At 44.3% G+C, this 19,065-nt stretch overlaps 1 protein-coding gene across 1 annotated transcript in view; it reads right to left on the bottom strand.

Annotated features, from left to right (window-relative positions):
• Positions 1-635: 635 nt before the first annotated feature.
• The window catches only part of STUM (stum, mechanosensory transduction mediator homolog), a 42,728-nt gene continuing 24,298 nt past the window's right edge, over positions 636-19,065 (bottom strand). Inside the window, exons 2-3 of the mRNA XM_071739783.1 lie at positions 13,807-13,986; positions 636-5,306 (exon numbers count right to left, since the gene is read on the bottom strand). Coding sequence (XP_071595884.1) covers positions 5,272-5,306; positions 13,807-13,986 — 215 coding nt within the window. The 3' untranslated portion in view covers positions 636-5,271. The remainder of the gene's footprint in view (positions 5,307-13,806; positions 13,987-19,065) is intronic.

Raw genomic sequence — 19,065 nt, 5'->3', positions numbered from 1 at the left:
AATGTTCCTCAGAGCCAAGCAGTGTCCTTGGCTCTGCACACCAGTCTCTAGCAGTAACTATAAACATCAAGTGTTATCAGGCCTAGAAGCAGACACTATCTGAGAAACTTGCTGTTAATTTCAGCAAGTGCAACTACTTACAAGAGACTTAGCTGAAAGCAAAAGTACACGACAGAAAATCACCTTTATCCTGGCCCAAACCAGGACATATGGGTTGATCAGTGGCCCTCAACAGGGAAACAGCTGCAAATAGCTAGGAAATTGGTACAGGAACAGTTACAGGCAGGGCATATCCAACCCTCAGCTGCCTGCTCTTGTGTTCCCAGATGCTGGGCTAAAACTCCCAGAATGAAGCTCTTCCTTTCATAAACAGTTTAAAGGTTTTGTATGATCAGGCAGACAAAGAGCAGGTGCTTTCATCAGGGCCTGTTTCAGTTGTTTAAAAGCAGCTCTGCTATTATCAGTTCAATCAATCTATCTGTTCCAGGGATCTTTCAATAAGTCATAGAATGCTCTCCCTAATAGACCATAATTAGTGATCCACAGGTGACACCATCCAGCCATTCCCAGAAATGCCTCTAGTTGTCTGACAGTCATCAGCTCAGGGAGGCGGCAGATGGCTTCCTTGTGCTCAGCTCCCAGTTGTCTCTGTCCTTGTAGGATTCCGAATCCCAAGAATGTCACTGCTTGCTGAGCAATCTGAGCCTTCTCTTTAGGCACTCATTATCCACTCAGTCCCAGAAAATTCAAAAAGCAAGGACAATCTGTAAAGTTGCTTATGTCCTATAGCAGGGAGTGTGAATCTGTCTGATGCTAATTAAAAGCAATCACGCAAATCCCTGTAACAGGCAGAAATGAGGTCTTTTGCCCTGGGCATCCACTGTAATTCAGTCTCCAAAGTGGTGCCTTGGCTGTTTCTTGGCTTCACCAATTTGAAGAAAGGCCAAAAATAAGAAAAATTGTCATAGAGCAAACCCTAAAAGTAAATTGTAAGACTCCTGTACAATGCTGTTGGTGCCAAACTCCCTCATACAATAAAGGTAGCCAGCACACAGATGTAACTGAGTCAATGCTCTTGGAGATCATGTAGTTCTAGGGATAATAGCTCTTACCAATTAATCCAGTCCTCCTGTCCTCACTAGAGCACAGAGACAGACGTCACCAAATGTTGCCAGAAAAGCCAGCAAAACCCTGGTCATGATGACACGGAGCTGTTTCTACCACTTCTTGTTCCAGGGTGGGCTTTTTCAAAGGTGCTGGGTGTCCAGGATAGGGCATCTGCTGCCAGTCTGATAGGTGATGTCACAGAAGACTACTTTGCCTTTTGGCACTTTAATGCCCAGTGAAAATGTCAGCTTGTTTAACCCTCCCCATTCTGAGTCTTCCTTCACTGCCTGTCCACTAAATGTTTAAAACAGTTTTCTAAAACAAAATGCATCTTCACAGGAACCAGAACAAGTTATTTTCAAGCCACACTTGGCTGCTTCTGTTTCAGAGCTTCTTTACCCCAAACCTTTACCTGGTTTCTTTTCAACAGCTCTACTACATAGCCTAGTAAAACCTGTCAGCCACTCTGCAGCAGCTCCTGCACACCCATCCCACAACCATTATGCAACTAAATAAATGATCTGGAAGCATTTAGAGTTTGCACTTCAATTGGCTGTTCTGTTTTGGCAAATGTAAGGGATAACCATTCTGCTTGCTGCTGCTCATCTAGCAGCTAACAGTAAATGCTGAAGCTCAGTTCTGTAACATCTGTGCAGCCCTGAAAGCCACAGAGCTGCAGATGCACAGATCACTGAGCAGCCATCCTCGTAACCAGTCCTTTTTGGCAGAAATGGCCAAAGAGTGTTGAAATTGTTTAACTTTATAAGCAGAAATCCTTTTGGTGATTGCTGTGGCAATGGTAATTTTGGGGAGCTGTTTTCTTGGCTTTAATGCAGATGTCAGATTCCTTTTGGGCTTCATCTTTCCACCTTTAATTTTTTTCAAAGTGCTGCTATTTTGTAAGCCTCTCCTTGGCAAAGCGAGGTGACTATGCCCCACTGTGGCACAGCACTGCAGCAGGATAACTGCACTGCTTTTCCTCTGGAGCACGTGTTAACATAAAGCACAGGCTCATGCATGTTTTCCAAAGAAACTCACTTCACTGCTGCCTATGTTATGTGGTTTATGCGCCTCTCTAAATATTGATGGTTTTCATCCACCTTCCTATAAAATTACAAACGAGAAGTTTTCCTGTGTGCACCATGTTATGGATCTTTGCATTCTGTGGAGCAGCCCAAGAAGCTAAGCCCAGCATCTGCATTAGGACACAGGGTAGTTGCTAAATACTCATTTCTGGCTGGCCAGTGCAGTAGTGTGAGCCACTGTTTAGGGTGCAAGGCAAAAGAAATGCAACCCGAGTTATTCCTGTGGTTTTGCCATGGGCTTACTTTGGACTTTGGTAATTTAATCTTGCCACATTCTGCTGTTTCTCAACTGTACAGCAGATGTAGCGAAGTCTATAATCTACAGATGCTGTGGATTACTGTTAATATTTGGCCAGGATCTGTGAAATATTGCTTTGAACTTAATCTGAAGGGTCTTATGGAAATCCATCTCATGTTCATTTGCTTCCTCTCCTCTTGCTAGCAATGTGCCAATGAGTCAGTTTTAACATATGTCTTTTATAGACTATGGGCACCATAGGACATGCTCAGTGGGGCTCATGTAGCTTTGCAGAGGTTTAGCTTAGTATTTTTGACTCATGCACACCATGCTCAAACACCAGGTAGTACTTGCACATCCCCAAAGGAATGTCTGCAAAATACACCACCCCAGCTGAAGTCTAGCTTGGTAAAATATATGAGTTGTTTGCATTACAAGTTTGCATCCTTACTATATGGGTTCCATTTTCCCCTCCCATTAAGCCTGCTGAGATCAGGGGAAGTGCCTAAGCCAGCAGTCTCCCATCTCACTGGTGCTCCAAGGTTCCTGACTGCCCCTTTCTCCCGTTCTGGCAGTCCAGAGCTTGTTATATTGCACAACTGTTGAAGGGTGGGGTGAAAAATAGTTTGCCATCGACTCTGATGCTTGTGCTGGCTAAATGCACATGTTTTGGATGGGTCCTGTCCCACCACAAGTTAGCTGGGACTATGGATTATGCTTTACATTAGCCCTGGAGGACTAAATGAGATGGAAGAAGTATAGTAAGTAATTATTAGTGCCTGTTTTCCACAGGCTCCCAGAGAAGTGAGAGCATTGGGTAAGTATGAAATTTCCCAGGAGGAAAGATCCTGCACTAAAGCCAGAGGGTGTCCAGCCATCAGGATCACATCTGGGACTGTGGAGAGGCCAAGCCATGTTTTCTGCTTTTGTAAGTACTAAAGGAGCTTCCTACACCACCAGCACCCTGAGGTCGATGACAGGTGTTCTGCCTGGCTCAGGCTTCTCTTCCACCCTCCTCAGTGTACCACTATGATGGCTCTGTGGGCACAAGGCACAGCTGTATGTTTTCAAAGCTGGGCAGGCATACCTGCTGATGGTCAGACAAGAAGACATGCATGCTCAGGGGCACTTGCTGCTATTTGGCTTTCTCGTCTTTCTTTGCAACAGGACTTATTTTAATTGACTGAACCTGCTCTGCATGGAAAGTGAAAACGTGCCTTATGGCAGCCCCTCTGAGCATGACAATTTGTTTTTATTTTTGAAGTGGAAACAGCCAGATGCTGCCACCAGGTCTCCCCAGCAGAACTTGTCTGGCCCTGCTGGTACACCAGCAGGATGACTCCACATGGATGCTCAATTTAGCTCTGAACATCATGTGTCCAAACCACAAAAACAAAGCCCTACCTAATTTGGCCATGAACCTGCCAACCACAACTGCTACTGAGCACATGGTTAGCATCAGGTTGCAATCCTTGAGTTTTGGGCACTTTGTAGAATCATAAAATGATTTTTAAAGATCATCAAGATCTCTGCATGGGCAGGGACACCTCCAACTAGACCATGTTGTTTAAGGCCTCATCCAACCTGGCCCTGAACACCTCCAGGGAGGGGGCATTAACAACCTCCCTAGGCAACCTATTCCACTATCTTACTAGCCTCATGATGAAGAATTTCTTCCTCATATTTAACTTCAATCTACCCTCTTTCAGTTTAAAATCATTATCTCTTGTCCCATCACTACCCCTTCTGTTGAAAAGCCCCAACCTGTAGGCCCTCTTCATGTACTGGAAAGCCACTATAAGGTCTCTCCATATCCTTCTCTTTTGCAGGGTGAATAGCCCAAACTCTCTCAGCCTGTCTTTGTAGCACTTAGCCCAGTGAAGTGGAGTAGGGATGCTGCTTCAGCCTGGAGCACACACCACTCTGTCAGGGGATCCATTTTCAAAGCACTGAGATTCTTCCTTTCAGGGGGGAGTGAAGGAAAAGCCTCTTTTTTTATTATTTTTTTATTGATTGTCCAATAGAGTTTTATACTAGAAGCTTTTGGCAGCATGTGGCTGTGCTCACCACTTTAGGTGAGAGGCACGGCTGGACACTTGCTAAATAAAGTGTCCTCAGAGGGCCAGTGGGAGGTCTGGTCTTTGCATGCTACCAAAGGGTGGAAGAAGAAAACAGCCCCAGTCAGCTCAGCAGTACAATATTATTTTACAGTAAGCATGTTTCTCAAGACATCTGCAAGGACAGAGCTTCATTGAGCATCATATGTACACAGACAGCAGAGGAGGCTGGGCTGAGCCTTCTGCTACTGTGAAGCAGGATGGACTCTCAGGTGGAGGAAATGTACCAGTGATTTGCTTTTATATAATGTACTTATATCTATTAATAGCTCCTTGGGATTTGATGTTTGCAGCCAGTTTTCCTTCACGGTGAACATATAAAAAAAGAGGCAACACATCTTCAGTTGCTTCCCCTTGGGAGAAGAGGGAAAGTTGCATCTCCTGCTCACCCAGCTCAGCTGCCAGCCCTTATGCCACCTTGACAGGACTGTCTCCTTCTTACAGCACTCTCCTCCTCCTCATGGACTGCACACCGTGTGCTGGCCAGGGCCAGTCCTAATCCATGCTATACTTGCTCCATCTCTGCTGCCCAATGGAATCAGTGCAAGTCTCTGCCAGCTGCTCTGCATCATCACTCTGCTGGGCAGGCAGGTGAACCAGGTTCAAATAGAAGGAAACAAAACAAAAGGAAGAAGAAAGACGAAGGGTAATGTGAAGGTCTGTGGCCCACAGCTGCCAAAGGAAATCTCTCACCGTGCTTCTCTGACCATACTTGTCCCAGCCACTACACCTGCTGTGGTATCCTCTGCTCCTTGTGGCCTGTGAGGAGAGAGGGGAATCATGATTAGTGTCAATTCCTAACAAGGATCCTCGGTGGGGTCAAGCAAGCCATGAGCCTGGTTTACCAGAAGTGGTAAACCAAGTAGGAGAACTGGGGGGCTATCACATTCAGCCTCACTGCAAGGCTGCCTGAGGCATACTCAGCCCAGCAAGACACCCTGCCTTGCTTTAGTAAACACCTGCTGCATGCAACCTTGAGCTGCAGCCACCTTCCTGGTCATGGAGACACGGCTGCTGGCAGCCAGCCCTGACACAGTGGTAACAACTGGCCCTGGCATGGGCACAGCCATATCTGCTTGCAGAGGTTATAAAAGCACAGTAGGTACTGTCAGCCACCAGTTCCATCACAGCCCAATAATGTCAAACCTTTACGGAAATGCTGCATTTTCTGTCTAAATTATTCTGTATTGGAGTGTATTTTCACTGTGCTTTGCAGAGATGAACAAGCATGTCTTGGAGGAGAAAGGGAGTGCTTGTACTCACAAAGTTCAAATACAGAGCTCAGGATGCCTCTGTGGGCCTATTCCCTAATGATATTCTCACTGCCTTGTTCTGTACTTGATCTGCTTCAGCCCAGAAGAATTACAGATGGTTTTTCAGGACACATCAGCTATGTGGTGGTAATGGATAAAATGAAGCTTCTCAGAGATTGCACTGGGATACTGCCCTGATCTCTCCCCATCCACCCCTTCTCTTCCCCTGGCCATGGGGTCTAATGCACTTCCCAAACAAGATGGCAAAGCCTTTTGGGGGGGTCTCTGGGGTTAACTCATTCTTAGGGATGCTAAGGGATGCCAGGTCCTCACTGCCTTGCAGGTATATGGATGCTGCAAGAACTAAAACAACCTGTCCTGCTACTCATCACAGCTCCTCAAGGGACAGAGGCCCCTCTTTCTTTGCTATCCCATAGATAGTGGTTGAGAGGAGGCACAAAATCCCACAGGGAAGGGCTTCTTCACCCAGGGGGCCAAGGCACAGAAGGCCAATAGGACAGCTCGTGTGCTGACACTGCATAATGAGAAAAAATACTGGGTTTTTTAACACTTTCTTAAATGGTTTCAATGACTGCACCAGAACCTTTACCTGCTTTCTTTTAAAGAGAAGCTGGGTTTGTGACTGCAATAGTATCAATGCAAAGGATTTTCTTTTTAAAGAAGCAAACAAACTGTCCTTATGTCTACTGCCAGCAATAGTTATGATGTTAGAACTACAAACCTTTTTAAAATCTGGAGGGTTTTTTTTCTTTTTTTACATAACACCAGTAGCCTGTAATTTTTATATTTTGAATTTCAAATCAGTCTGAAGTTTCACATCTCAAAAGAACATTTAACTCTTCCAACAGTTTTCTATTGATGTCTTTTAATATTTCTTTCCAACATTTACATAAATCTTCTGTAAGTTCATTAAAAAGCTGAACACAAAATACCAGCAGGTTCCATAGCCCCTATCTTAAAGGGACTGTTTTCTGAATTAAGAATTGGCCCCACAAAATGAACTTTGCTGTACTGTTGCAAAAGCCACGCATTCATCCAGCCTTGGCATATTTGGATCTCCTGCTGCTAAATGAGCACAAGGAACAGAGCAGGAGTTTAATGACACTGATCAGCAGGTACTACCCAGCACTGCATTTCTGCCCATTGTGCAGCTAAATAGAAAGACTCTCACCTCTTTCAAACAGCTTTTTCTAGGAGGAAAAAGTTACTGTTTCTTATACATCTATATTCTAAGTGTGAGTCAGGTATGAAGGTAAGATGAGCTAGTGGGAAACCTGTAATATGGGCTTGTCTGCATCATTGGTTAATTTGTTTAAGGGGAACAGTAAAAAACCCAAAATAACCAATCACATAGACTAGAGAGTTGGGGCACGCCGAAAGTCCCTAGATAAAGTAAACAATCTAGGTTATGCTGACAGAAGAATCATAGAATTTTCAGGGTTGGACCTTTAAGATCAGTAACTTGCTTGCTTAGCATGCTTTTTATTAAGATATGATAGAAATATTCTGAGTCCTGCTATCAGTTTTGAAGCTGGCTGAAAGCCATTTACAGTGGCCAAGCCTGTATCTCTCTTTACAAAACCAAAGCAAGCCAAAAGATGACCTTTCCTATGCTTAACTTATTAAAATACTTCAAACTTCACTTATTAAATAGTTTATCTATGAAATTAGTTATTGCATGTCTTGCGTAGGAATAGCTATTCTGTATGAAAAAGCTTTAGTACGACTGCAACACAATTGCAGTTCTCTAAGCAGATGGCTCTGGGATCAAGGTTAGATTTGTCTGAGTATCTGTGCACAAAATCACCCATTTAACCGATTTTGCTTGAAACTGCAGTTCCTTGTAACCCACTGCAAGTAAGATTCAGGCAAAAAGAAAACAGTCTGAGCCCAGGCCATTCTGCCAGGGCTAGGTTCATACAGAGGGTGTCCTTGGGATAGTCTCAAGGCTGAAACAGGTCCCTGCCCTGCTCCAATGGTGTCCTTGGGGCAGAGAACATGTCCCTGGGGCTTTGCATCCACAGGATGGACACAGAGACAGGAAGACACATGCACACAGATGGACTTCAGCTGGAAGCAGGCACTGCTATCCAAAGTAAATCCCAAATGGCTCCTTCTGGCTGAGCACTTGCTGCTCTCCCTGGGGAGCTGCCACAGGGTGTGAGGAGAAGGAAGAACAGAAACAAACTTACCTTGTGAAACTTTGATGGTGAACAAAAGGAGGCAAAGGAACAAGGCAAAGGAAAATGAAAGACAGAGAGAGAAATGTAACTGTAGATGATATATCCAAACAGGTGGAGAACCAGGGAAAAAAACTAATAAATATGCACTGTGGAGTAAACAGAGAACAGCTGCTCTGCCACCAGATATTCACACTAGGGCTAAACATTATTTAGAATCCTGGTATCTGAAGTACACCATTTCATTTGGGGCTCTTGTTTAAAGAGGATGAAAGAATACTCATCTGCTTTTCAGGTCAGTAGCCCTGAGCCAGACAGGCTGGATAGACTAACAACTCAAAGCAATGCTCCAACAAATGCTTTCCTCCATGACATTGCTATTTCATGGGGTTGACTGAAAGAAAACTGTTGAAGGAAGGTGACAAAAAAGATGTTCTGGCATACCAAACAATGTGTGACACACTGATCATGGTCCAAGAACTTGGAAATCTACACCTGATGGCTTTTTTGCAGTTTTGCTGTGGAATTTGCTTGTGGCCCCAGGTAACTCATAAGCATGGCATGACTCAGCCCAGCTGGGTGCTGTAAACCCTGGTGGCATTTAACATTTCTACAATATTTTAATAACTAACTCTACTGCAGTAAGAAACTGGAAAAAAAAAAAGAAAAAAGAAAAGAAAAAAAAAAAAAAAGAAAAAAGAAAAAGAAAAAAAAGGATATTTTTAACTCGTTTCTTCAGGCATAGTTCGGGGTAAAAGGCCTAACTGGTCTAAGCAGGCAATTTGTCCTCAGAATTTCCTTCATTTCATAATGACTGTTACCAGCTGGTTTAGGATGTTCTCTTCTGAGTACCTCAAGCCCTTTCTTCTCCCTTTCCTTCCCAGGGCAGCTGCAATATCTGCCCTAGCAGAGTCCCTGCAGAGCTAAGAGGCTCAGCGATGCTTTTCAAAGCCCCTTGGAGTCTGAGTGTACAATAACCATGCAATGATCTGCTCCTGGTTTTGGCAAGGTCTGAGCACTGTAGTTAGCAAAGGAGTGACAAGCAGACAGCATGATTGCAGGTAGTTTCTTACTACTGGCTGGCAATCCATCCCTGAGAGCCAGCTGCCCACTGCAGAAGCAGGTGCTGCAGTGGGAGTCCCCGTTCTGTGAAACCACATCCATGGCACCTTTGCTCACTCATGGGCACAGCCACCACAGTAATTAATTCAGAGACCAGAAGCTAAATGAGGGATTCCTTCAGAGACCAGGCTTGACTTCTTGGCTGCATTCATTAGAAATAACACCTAGACAAAGAGTGCCTGACTCCTGTCCTCTCTGCCACCACACCGTGGTATCGCTATATTGTTTTTTTTGGGGTTTTTTTGTTTTGGTTTTGTTGGGGTTTTTTTGATATTTCTGTCAAGAAATGGTGCAAAATCTTTTATAAGGGAATCTGAGCAGCTAAGGGATTCCTGGAAAGGCTATCCCTCTGCCTTCATTTTGCAAGATGCAGCTAATGAAGATGTGTGCTGCATGGGCTGGGGACAAGGTGTGCCTGTAGCAGAGGGAAACTTGCCTGGAAAGCAAGTTTAGGAGGCTCATTTTCTCATTGGCCTTAGCCAGCAAATTAGCTATGTTCTGCCTCAGCTCCATGCCTTAGGCTCCCATGCCTTAGGGATAAGGCTCCATGCCTTATCCCTCAGACATTTCTCTACTGAGTAGCTTTTTTGTTTTTTCAGAGCATTTTTTCAATTTGCTTGAATCTGGACAATGCCCTCCATGCACCAGACATCATCGCAGAGCCCGAACAGGGCTGGATTCAGAAAGGACCTTTCAACACACCTCTTTTCTCTTTCCAATTCAGATAAATTCAACTAGAGAACAGCTCTCTAGTACATTTTGACCAGGCCACATTTCCCTGGTTTGCTGGTTGGAATGTTGTTTAAGACAGTGTCAGAAGTCAGGAGGGATGGCAAAAATTAATCTCTCTCAAATCTCACAAAATTAATCCCTCTGCCATAGATGGGAATCAATACAGTCTGACACAGATTGTTCTGAAGACACTCAGGCTGGTTTTATTTGTTTTGATTTTCTAAATGTGTGCAAGTCACTTATTTGATTACTTCTTCTAGAAACTGAAGTGTACCTTAGTGGCTCGGAATTCTTCTCCTTTCCCCCTGATTAAATGCAGTATGGCATCCTAAGGCTCTCCCCTCAAACCAGGTGCCCCCTTTTGATGGCTGATAATTAGCACTAGAAGACTGCAACAAGTCTCCCTAACTCCCACCCAGCTCTCTACCAGTTCACAGAAAGGCAGGTAATGATCCAGGGAGTGAGGCACTCATTTGTCAGGGAATGCTAAAGCAGAGTCCACAGCAACCTGGCTGCTTCCCATTCTTCTCACTACTAGCCCCCATCAGCTCAGACACCACCTTCTGTGGCCCACCTCCTGACCATCAAAATCACAGGGCCACCCCCCCTCACATGGACACATGGAATTGGCCATTTCAAGGCAAGGAAGACTAGAGGTGGGCAGCAGCTTCATATTTTTTTAACTATTTCTCACCTGCATGCAGATTCAGGTTGCAATGGTTTACGATTTCTGTCCAGTGCATAGAAGAGATTGCTTGCACACACAAAAAATCCAGCCAAAGCAAATGGTTTCCCGGCAGTGGTTTCTATGGTTTCCTAGTAGTGGTTTCTACGGAATGTCTTATTTCTTGAATTTGAAACATTGTTTCCTTTTAGGTCATCGGGTTTGGGTTTTGTTTTTTTTTTTCTTGGTGGTAGGTTGGGGTTTTTTTTAACATGAAGACAAAGCATGAAAAAGCCAACTATTTTGTTGGGCTCTCTAACAGGGCTCTCTAATCCAACTGGGAGGAGCTGATCACTTTATTTTGATTAAAAATTAGGTTTTTCCTTCATTGTCCATCAACTAAGAGCTTCTTCATTTAGCCATTATTTTTGCTGCATGGTATGTAAACTTTAAACCCAGCTGTTTAGTGAGACAAGAACCTGCCAAGGCCTGCAACTTGTGAGATGATATATAGCTGGTTAACACATGATGCATGGATTCCTCTTACCCTTCCCTAGAGCCACCAGAGGGGCCAGGATGAAATACTGTTGCTCTAGTGGGGGACCTTTTTGCCTGAGCATCCTCAGCATGTCCTGCTCACTCATCCTCTGCCTTCCAGACTGGTGGGGTCCAGATAGACATGGGAGCAGTTTTGGGGCAATGATTTGGACAAGGGGATGAAGTGCACACTCACTAAGTTTGCAGGTGAGACCAAGGTTGGTGGGAGAGTTGATCTGCTTGAAGGTGGGAAGGGACAGGCTGGATCAGTGTGCTGAAGCCAACTGTATGAGAGTCAACAAAGTGTTGAAGGGGTCCTGCACTCGGGTCCCAACAACCCCATGCAATGCTATCAGCTCAGGGAAGAGTGGCTGGAAAGTTGCCCAGAGGAAAAGGACTTGCAGGTATTGGTCAACAGGTGGCTGAAGAGGAGCCAGCACAGTGCCCAGGAAGCCAACAGGATCCTGGCTTGTATTAGGAATAGTGTGGCCATCAGGATGAGGGAAGAGATTGTCCCCCTGTACTTGGCACCAGTGAGAGTGCACCTCAAACACTGTGTTCAGTTCTGGGCCCCCCACTACAAGAAGGACACTGAGGAGATGGAGCATCTCCACAGAAAGGCAACAAAGCTGGTGAGGAGTCTGGAGGAGTGAGGAGACTTTCAAGGAGTGGCTGAGGGAACTGGTCTAATGTGGAAAAAAAGAGACTGAGGGGAGACCTTATTGCTCTGTGCAACTGCCTGAAAGGAGGTCATAGCAAAGTGGGTGTCAGTCTCTTCTCCCAAGTAACAAGTATTAAGACAAGAAGAAATGGCCTCAAGTTGTACTAGAAGAGGTTTATATTGGATATTGAGAAAAATGTCTTCACCTAAAGGGTTGTCAGGCACTGGAGCAGGCTGCCCAGGGAAGCGGTGGAGTCACCATCCCTGGAGGTATTTAAAAGATGTGGTAAATGTGGTGCTTAGGGATGTGGTTTAGTGGTGGACTTGTTAGTGTCCTGGGTTAATGGTTGGTCTTGATCTTAAAGGTATATCCCAACAAAAAAAAATTCTATAAATCTATACTTCCAGGGCATATAATTTTCCCCAGCAACCAAACAGGAAAATCAGAAAGATCCTCCTGAACCCCAGTCCCCCCACTCGGAGGACATGCATGAACTATGGAGAAAAGCAAGACAGGGTTTCAGCTGTAGCTTTCTATGGACAGATGCTTTCCTGCCTCTGCCCACAACTGCAGAGCTGAGCCCTATCAGAGAGCAAACTGCACAGGCAGGCTGTCCAGGAGAGGAATAGCAGAAGAGCATATGATTATGACCACATGATTATGGGATTACACACAAACTGGACAGGTGTACACCGATTCACAGTGTATATTGAGAAATAACCTGGGCTACTTCTGCTCAGCGGTTATATCTGAGGGGAAACTTTGCAGGTGGTTTGCAGGGAAAAATAAAGGGCAGTACTGCCTTTCTCCTGAGGAAAGGCTTTTGCCTCGCCTATGTTCACATTTTTAATATCAATCATTTGCTTCTGTGTGGATTGCCCTTAACTCAGTCTATAAATTGAGCCTGTCTCAGAAAGTAGCAAATGGTTTGGTGAGAGGGCTTAACCCCTGGGTTTGGCAGCTGGGGATATGCACTGGTTTCCTGCTGGTTTCTTTCAGTTTCATCCATTTCATCTTTAGGCATGTGTGTGATCATTTTCTGAGATCCTCTCTCCTCCTCCTCTGCCATGTGGCCATAGATGTTATCAGCAAAGATGACAAACTGGAGCCCCTTCAAACCAAAAAGCAAAAGCTGCTGGTAAGAAGCTGTGTGGAAGAAGCACCTGCTCTGGTAGCTGCCTGCTCTGCCAGACTGAAGGATCTCAGACCTGTCTGGTTTGGGGAGATCCCCACCAGTATCTGCCAGCCTTTGGAAAGGGAATGAGGTTTGCCGGAGGCAATCAGAACCCTGATTTCTGGGCTGCTTCTGCCTTTGGAGATGAGACTGTCACCTGAACATACAACATGATACAGGTGATATGACACAGATATGAGATAGCTTTTACACCAATAAGAGACTTTAGCAGATAAAATTACAGAGCCTGTATTGTAAATTGGCAGTATATACTAAATAGGTGATATAAATTATGTATATTTAAAAAGGGGTTTTTGAAGGCTCCTAAAGGCTGTGGGGGAAATCCTTCTAGGAGCAGCTAAGCAAGCCTGCTCAACCCAAGAACTTGGTGTGAAAGATGCAAAAAAAAATAGGTAAACATACTCTGGTGAGGAAGGGGCAGGTCCAAGAGAGTGCCCAGGGATTTTCTGGGCTCAGCTGGCCATGTATCCTACCTTGGAGCAGAACTGGCCTCACTGGGAAGGTCTTTAACAGAAGAGATGCATCTAGAGTCATGAGGGAGAAACAGCTTTCTCATTCAAGCATGTACAGATGCAACAAGGGCAGAACAACCTCCAGACAGCAGAGTCCACAGTGCTAGGGGGTCTCACCCCTTACTACACTTTTAATTTGATAAAGGGCAAAGGAATATTCTACCCCATATGGTGGGATGGGTGGCTCTTCCAGATGAGTGATGGGGCCCATCCAAATGGCTGCCCAGCAATTCCACAGTTCTGCCTGCTGTGTTTCTCATGGACTCACAGAGGCTATCCTGTGGCTCTTCTTCCCTGCAGTGCAGTCTGATGGATGTTAGCTGAAACCCAGCAACATGTCCATCAAGGGGAGAAGTCAGGGGGTGAGTACACTGTACTTACTTGCAAGAATGACCATGTCCATCCCCCAGAATATACTCATAATCCAGCCAACCATCACGATTGCTGTCAGGATCTGAATCAGAGCAGCTGCGATGTTCAGCCAGAAGACACAACACCTATGCCTGTCTGGGAGGTCAGTCCGGGCTCCACACAGCACGGTGAAAGCAGATACAAATGTCCCTAGGGAGAGAAGAGCAACAAAACACCCAGTGAAGGCCAGAGTTTTGGGCCAAATTCTTTCCTTTGGACTCACTTCTCATAGCATCCCACTTCTTGAGTTCTCACTTCTGTGCTGAGAAGCTGGAAACACTTCATAGGAGAAAGAATGGAGGTACAGCCACATGGTACTTGAACATCCTATCTTTTCCCATTGCATTACACCAATAGGTACACCTGAGAACCAGGACATAAAAAAAACACTCTTTGGGTTTTGTCTCCTTTTCACCCACTCAACAGTAACCAATTGTGTGCTGTAGGCAGTTAGCAAGAGAATGCTGTGTGTCTGTGGAAATACCAGTCTACCTTTTTTCTGCCTGGTGGCTCTCTGGGGAGAACTTTTACTACACAGACGCTCTAGAAGGGAAAATTACACCCAGGGTTAGAGCCAGACTGGCTCTAGAAATCTGTACTGGTCTGGCACACACCAAAAAAAGGGTGCTAATATGAAACTGCATCTTCATACAACACTTTGCCCCCCATCATAAGTTGTTACCTGAGAACATGTTTTAACAAAGCAGAAGCAGCTAAACCAGTGTGAGAGACAAGTGACATGGTGTTGCAGCCCCCTGCTCTGCTTGAGACTAACTTACAAACACCCTTCAGACTTCTTAAACGAGTTGACATAAAGGATCTTGTTAATGTATGAAACTTAAAGCTGGGGGGAAAATCCTACACCATAGCAGCCTTTACAAAGATTCTTCCTGGATTTACCACATTGGGTGGAGCCTGATGTGCAGAAACAAACTTCAGAACCCACGAAAGGTTACAAAGCAGGTATGCTTACTACAGTGCCGGGTGCAAGGGGGATCTCTCCTCCTAACTTGCATTACAGAAACATACATATGAATACAAGAAGTGAGGTTATTCAAATCAGCTATTAACATAAATTTCCACCAATCTTCACATGTGCACTGTCCCCTGGTGGTCGTGGTCTACTGGAGGAAGGCTCTGAGTCTTCCTCAGCGTGTCCTTTTCACCTTTGCTGATTGGCAGGGCTCCAGACAACAAACTGATTTTCACTGGTTCTTTTTTAGGGAGTTATCCTTACAGATAATACATGTCCGGCTTAATGCTTACCTAGACAAAGTTAGTCCCCCTTATCTGTGGCACAGACAAATTAATTTTCTCTCTATCCCCGGTTTCCTGCTGATACTGAGAGCTAAGGCAGGCCCTAAGTGGCTGAGGGATTAAAAAAAATGGTGACAAGGGAAATGAATACTAAGACATCCCTTACAATCTGCCAGTGCTACTTGGAAAGAAAGGTATGACTGTAAAAGCCAATCAATTTGTTGCTGTGTAAAAAGGGAGAAAAATAGTGTCATAGTCACAACAACCCGTCAAAAATAGTAAACAGGAGTGACCTTGCTCTATCACATTGTCAATGAGTTCGTGTCTGGTAACAACAGTTTAATGAACATCTTGAATTAAAAGTCCTGCAGCATCATGTCCCATTGTTTCTACAAAATTTGCCCTTTTTCCTAACAAAGGATGGAAGCCTGCAAATATGCTGTAAGATATGAGCGAATGAGATCATTTTCAATGTACACGAGTGCCTTGTTGAACCTGAAGGAAGGAGTCCCTTGATTTTACTGAAGAAGGGGAGAAATTCACTTTACACCCTTCCTGAAGACCTCGCCAGACAGAAAGAGCCGAAGGATCTGGTTAACAGCACTATCATATTTTGTACTGCACAGCCAGAGTGGTAAAAGATAATCTCTTCCATTGTTACTTCCTCTACAGTGGATCAAAAAGATAACATGTGGTTAAGATGCCAAAATGCTTGGAAAGGTTAACTACAGCTTATTTTTACTCTTGCCATCCTCTGCAGATTTCAGCTCCAGCAGCTTCTTAACACTCTACCAGCTCCTAAAACCCTATTTGTCTTCCTGCTGCAAGCTCAGTCTGATTTTTTACTCCCACCTGCTTGCTTTGCCACACACTAAATGGGAGTGGATGAGCAACTACTGGGGCAGTGGAAGGCAGCTCCAGCGGAACATTACTGGCAGAAGAGGGGAAGCATCTTCTCCCCTATGAGAAATACCCCTTGGGCTTTGCCCCCTGACTGTTTGGCTGCTACTGACAGAGCTTCATCCCCTTATCCACAAAAACAAAAGGGTTTGCACAGGGGGAAGAGGGAAATTATTTAAATCCCAAAGGATGTTGTGTAAGTCTACCTGTTGCTTGTTAAAAGAAAGGCTGCCTTTTGCTCTGTCTGGCTTTGTCTTCCATGTCTTTTGTGTCCTCCATGCAGGATTAAGTGGTATCTCTGCAATGTTTCTCCTATCTTTTTCTTCCTTTATAGTGTCTCCAAAGCAAAAGGAATATTCCCCTGTGTTTCTGAAACTGCTGTCTGCAAAATTACACCACAGCACTCTTCGAGATTAAATACAGATTGAGGCAAGATAAGAAACTGAGTGTTTACATTTTCAAATCAGGATAAGAAATCTTACCAAATGGAAATGCATGTCTCTTTTTCAAATGAAAATGAAAAATCTTCCCCTCTCACCTTACCTTTAACTCTTCCAAGATATGTTACAATGAAGGTCAGAAATGAGCAATAGTTCCTAAACTGCAGCTTCAAATCCTTCCAGTGAAGATTTAAAGATTTTTACATCACTGAAGTGAGGTGCTGAATTAGCTAATTAGTTGCCTAAACACCAAAGTGACTAAGCTAGTGTCTAGTCCCATTCAGAAGGAATAAAGCAGTTAAATATTCCCCTCTGGACAGGAAATTGATATAAAAACTAGAATTAAAGTCTCATGAACTTTGGCTTCTGATTCCCTCTCCAGCCACCTGCCTCCTCATGGGAGCCAATTAATCTGCCAGTGCCAATGACATTTTCTTTTTTAATTATGATCAGACAATCTTTGGGAGGTTGTTGGTGTTTCTAAATACAAGACCTGAGATATGCCAGCAGGCATAAGATGGAAGTATTTTTCCTCTAAAGCATGAAGCAAAGGAAGAGTTTTAAATGCATTTGTCAAGGTAGGTGATTTCCCCTTAAGAAGCCATTGTAGTTACATATTGCTGAATATGGAAGCATTTGCACCTGGAAGCAGATAGGTGGTAAGGAGAAGGAGGAGGGGAAGGAGGAAAAGCAGGGGGAGGAAGGCAGGCTACATCTGCTGATACCACCTTGCTTCATCAGAGCTGGAATATGGAACTATTTCCCCTCCTAACCAAGAACTCAGATGCTTGAATACCTATAGCCAAGCAGTTCTCAATTTGGGATTCAAACAGCAGCTGGGATGATACTGGCCAAATAAATCAGTAGCCTAGAAAGGTTTCTGGCTTTGCATGTAAATTAGCAAACAAAAACTGCTTACTTCACAAGCAAATGTAAGCAAAAATGTATGACAGTTATACAAGCATAATACGAAGTAAGTAAATTATATGAAGCATTTATTATATCTTCCAAACAAAAAATACCTTAAATATAGGTATGGGATTATTCTAAATTGTGATTTTTCTACATCCTCTTCAGTGACAGAGGGAAGCAGTGGAGAGATGTCCTGTGCTTCCAAACAAGTCTACTCAGTATCATGGGGGGCATCAGGGCCCATTTCAGATGCCTGGACTAACCATGTAGACACTGGCACCCAGAGCCAGTGAATACCAGGGACTGGGTGATCCCATAAAATTCAGTTGCCGAAAGAACCCTTTAACACTTGCCTGTAAGTTTTAGAAGGCAGGGATTCTCTATTGCAGTGCTGGATGCACAAGAGAGAGTTCTCAAAATTGTGCATGACATGAGTGACAACAAACATACCAATAGATATATTTGTGTAAAATTCATTGTAATAAATATTGGATTTCCTGGAACTAATTGTAATATTTATCCAGTCTTCTGGAAATATTTGCATTCTTAGGTGGGGGGGGGTCTTTGGTGGTCTTCCAGGAAGTCCATCCTGTGATGTCCTTCTGTTAATCCCTTCTCTGACACATGCATAATGTTGGGCAGCAAGTCTAGCTGATATTAGCCAATTTCCATTTATAAGGCCAGGGCACAACTTAGATGAGCCTAAATCAACATCCTACTGTTTTGTGTCAGAAAAGAGTCTTCAGGAGTTATACAAGCAGGGCTGGGCTACTGTTGTCTCAATCTACAGGATGCTGGCTGAAAGTTTCATGGTTAGACATTTATCTAAGAGGACAAAGCAGTTTTACATCAATACCTTTCTACAGTAAAATAACCTAGTGCCTTAAATTTAATAAAGAATGGGCAGAGGGACAGGACAACCTGAGGTTTGCCCTTCTGGGCCAAGTTGGGGGGCAGACGGTGAAGGTGCCACGTGCAGCAAGGCTGGGAGGGAATGGGAAACCGAGATTGCTCTTTCCACTTATCTCACTTGGGGCAGCCAAGTGCCCTCAGCCCCTCAGCTGGGGCACCCAGACAGTATTGGGCAAGGAAAGAGAACCCCTGGAAGCCTGCCACCTTTGCTTCTGCTGTAAGCAGAAGCAGAGTTTAGACTACATCAATAAATGTGGAAAACTTTTTGTTTTCAGTAGCTTAACTCACTGAACGTGAAGGGGATGTGTTATCTGCAAGACAGCATTATAAAGAGAGAGACAAATGAGGGTATTTTTGCCCTTTCTCTCCTCACTGGGCTATTGTCATGTAATCCCCTCTTCAGTTTATGCTGGTCCCCTGGCAGCCATGGCCTTCCCAAGAGCACCACCTGGCAGTGGTGCCACACAACACAGAACACTGAGCACAGTGGTGCTCACAGAACAAACCAAAACAGCATGAGAGGAATACTCTTGATTTGCTTTTTTTTCTCTTAGAGAAAAAAAGATCCATTTGGGGAGATCTCTCCTGGCTTATTACTGTTTGGAGGATTACTTCTTCCAGTTTTTTGAGGTGGAAGAAGACATTCTTCTGTGTGAAGTGCTATCTGAGTATAGGAGTAACTATGTTATGGAATATCTTAAGCTGCAGGGGAGAAGTTTTTCTTTCCTGTTTTTGCAAGAAAAAAACTGGGCACTTCATCCAGAAGCTTCATCCAGACATGGAACTTAGAATTTTTCATGTGGAAGAC

Source organism: Heliangelus exortis, chromosome 3, assembly GCF_036169615.1.
Source record: "Heliangelus exortis chromosome 3, bHelExo1.hap1, whole genome shotgun sequence".
In the NCBI taxonomy this organism is placed as follows: Eukaryota; Metazoa; Chordata; class Aves; order Apodiformes; family Trochilidae; genus Heliangelus; species Heliangelus exortis.
The sequence above is the reverse complement of the archived record's forward strand: the minus strand, read 5'-3'. Positions and strand labels throughout refer to the sequence as shown.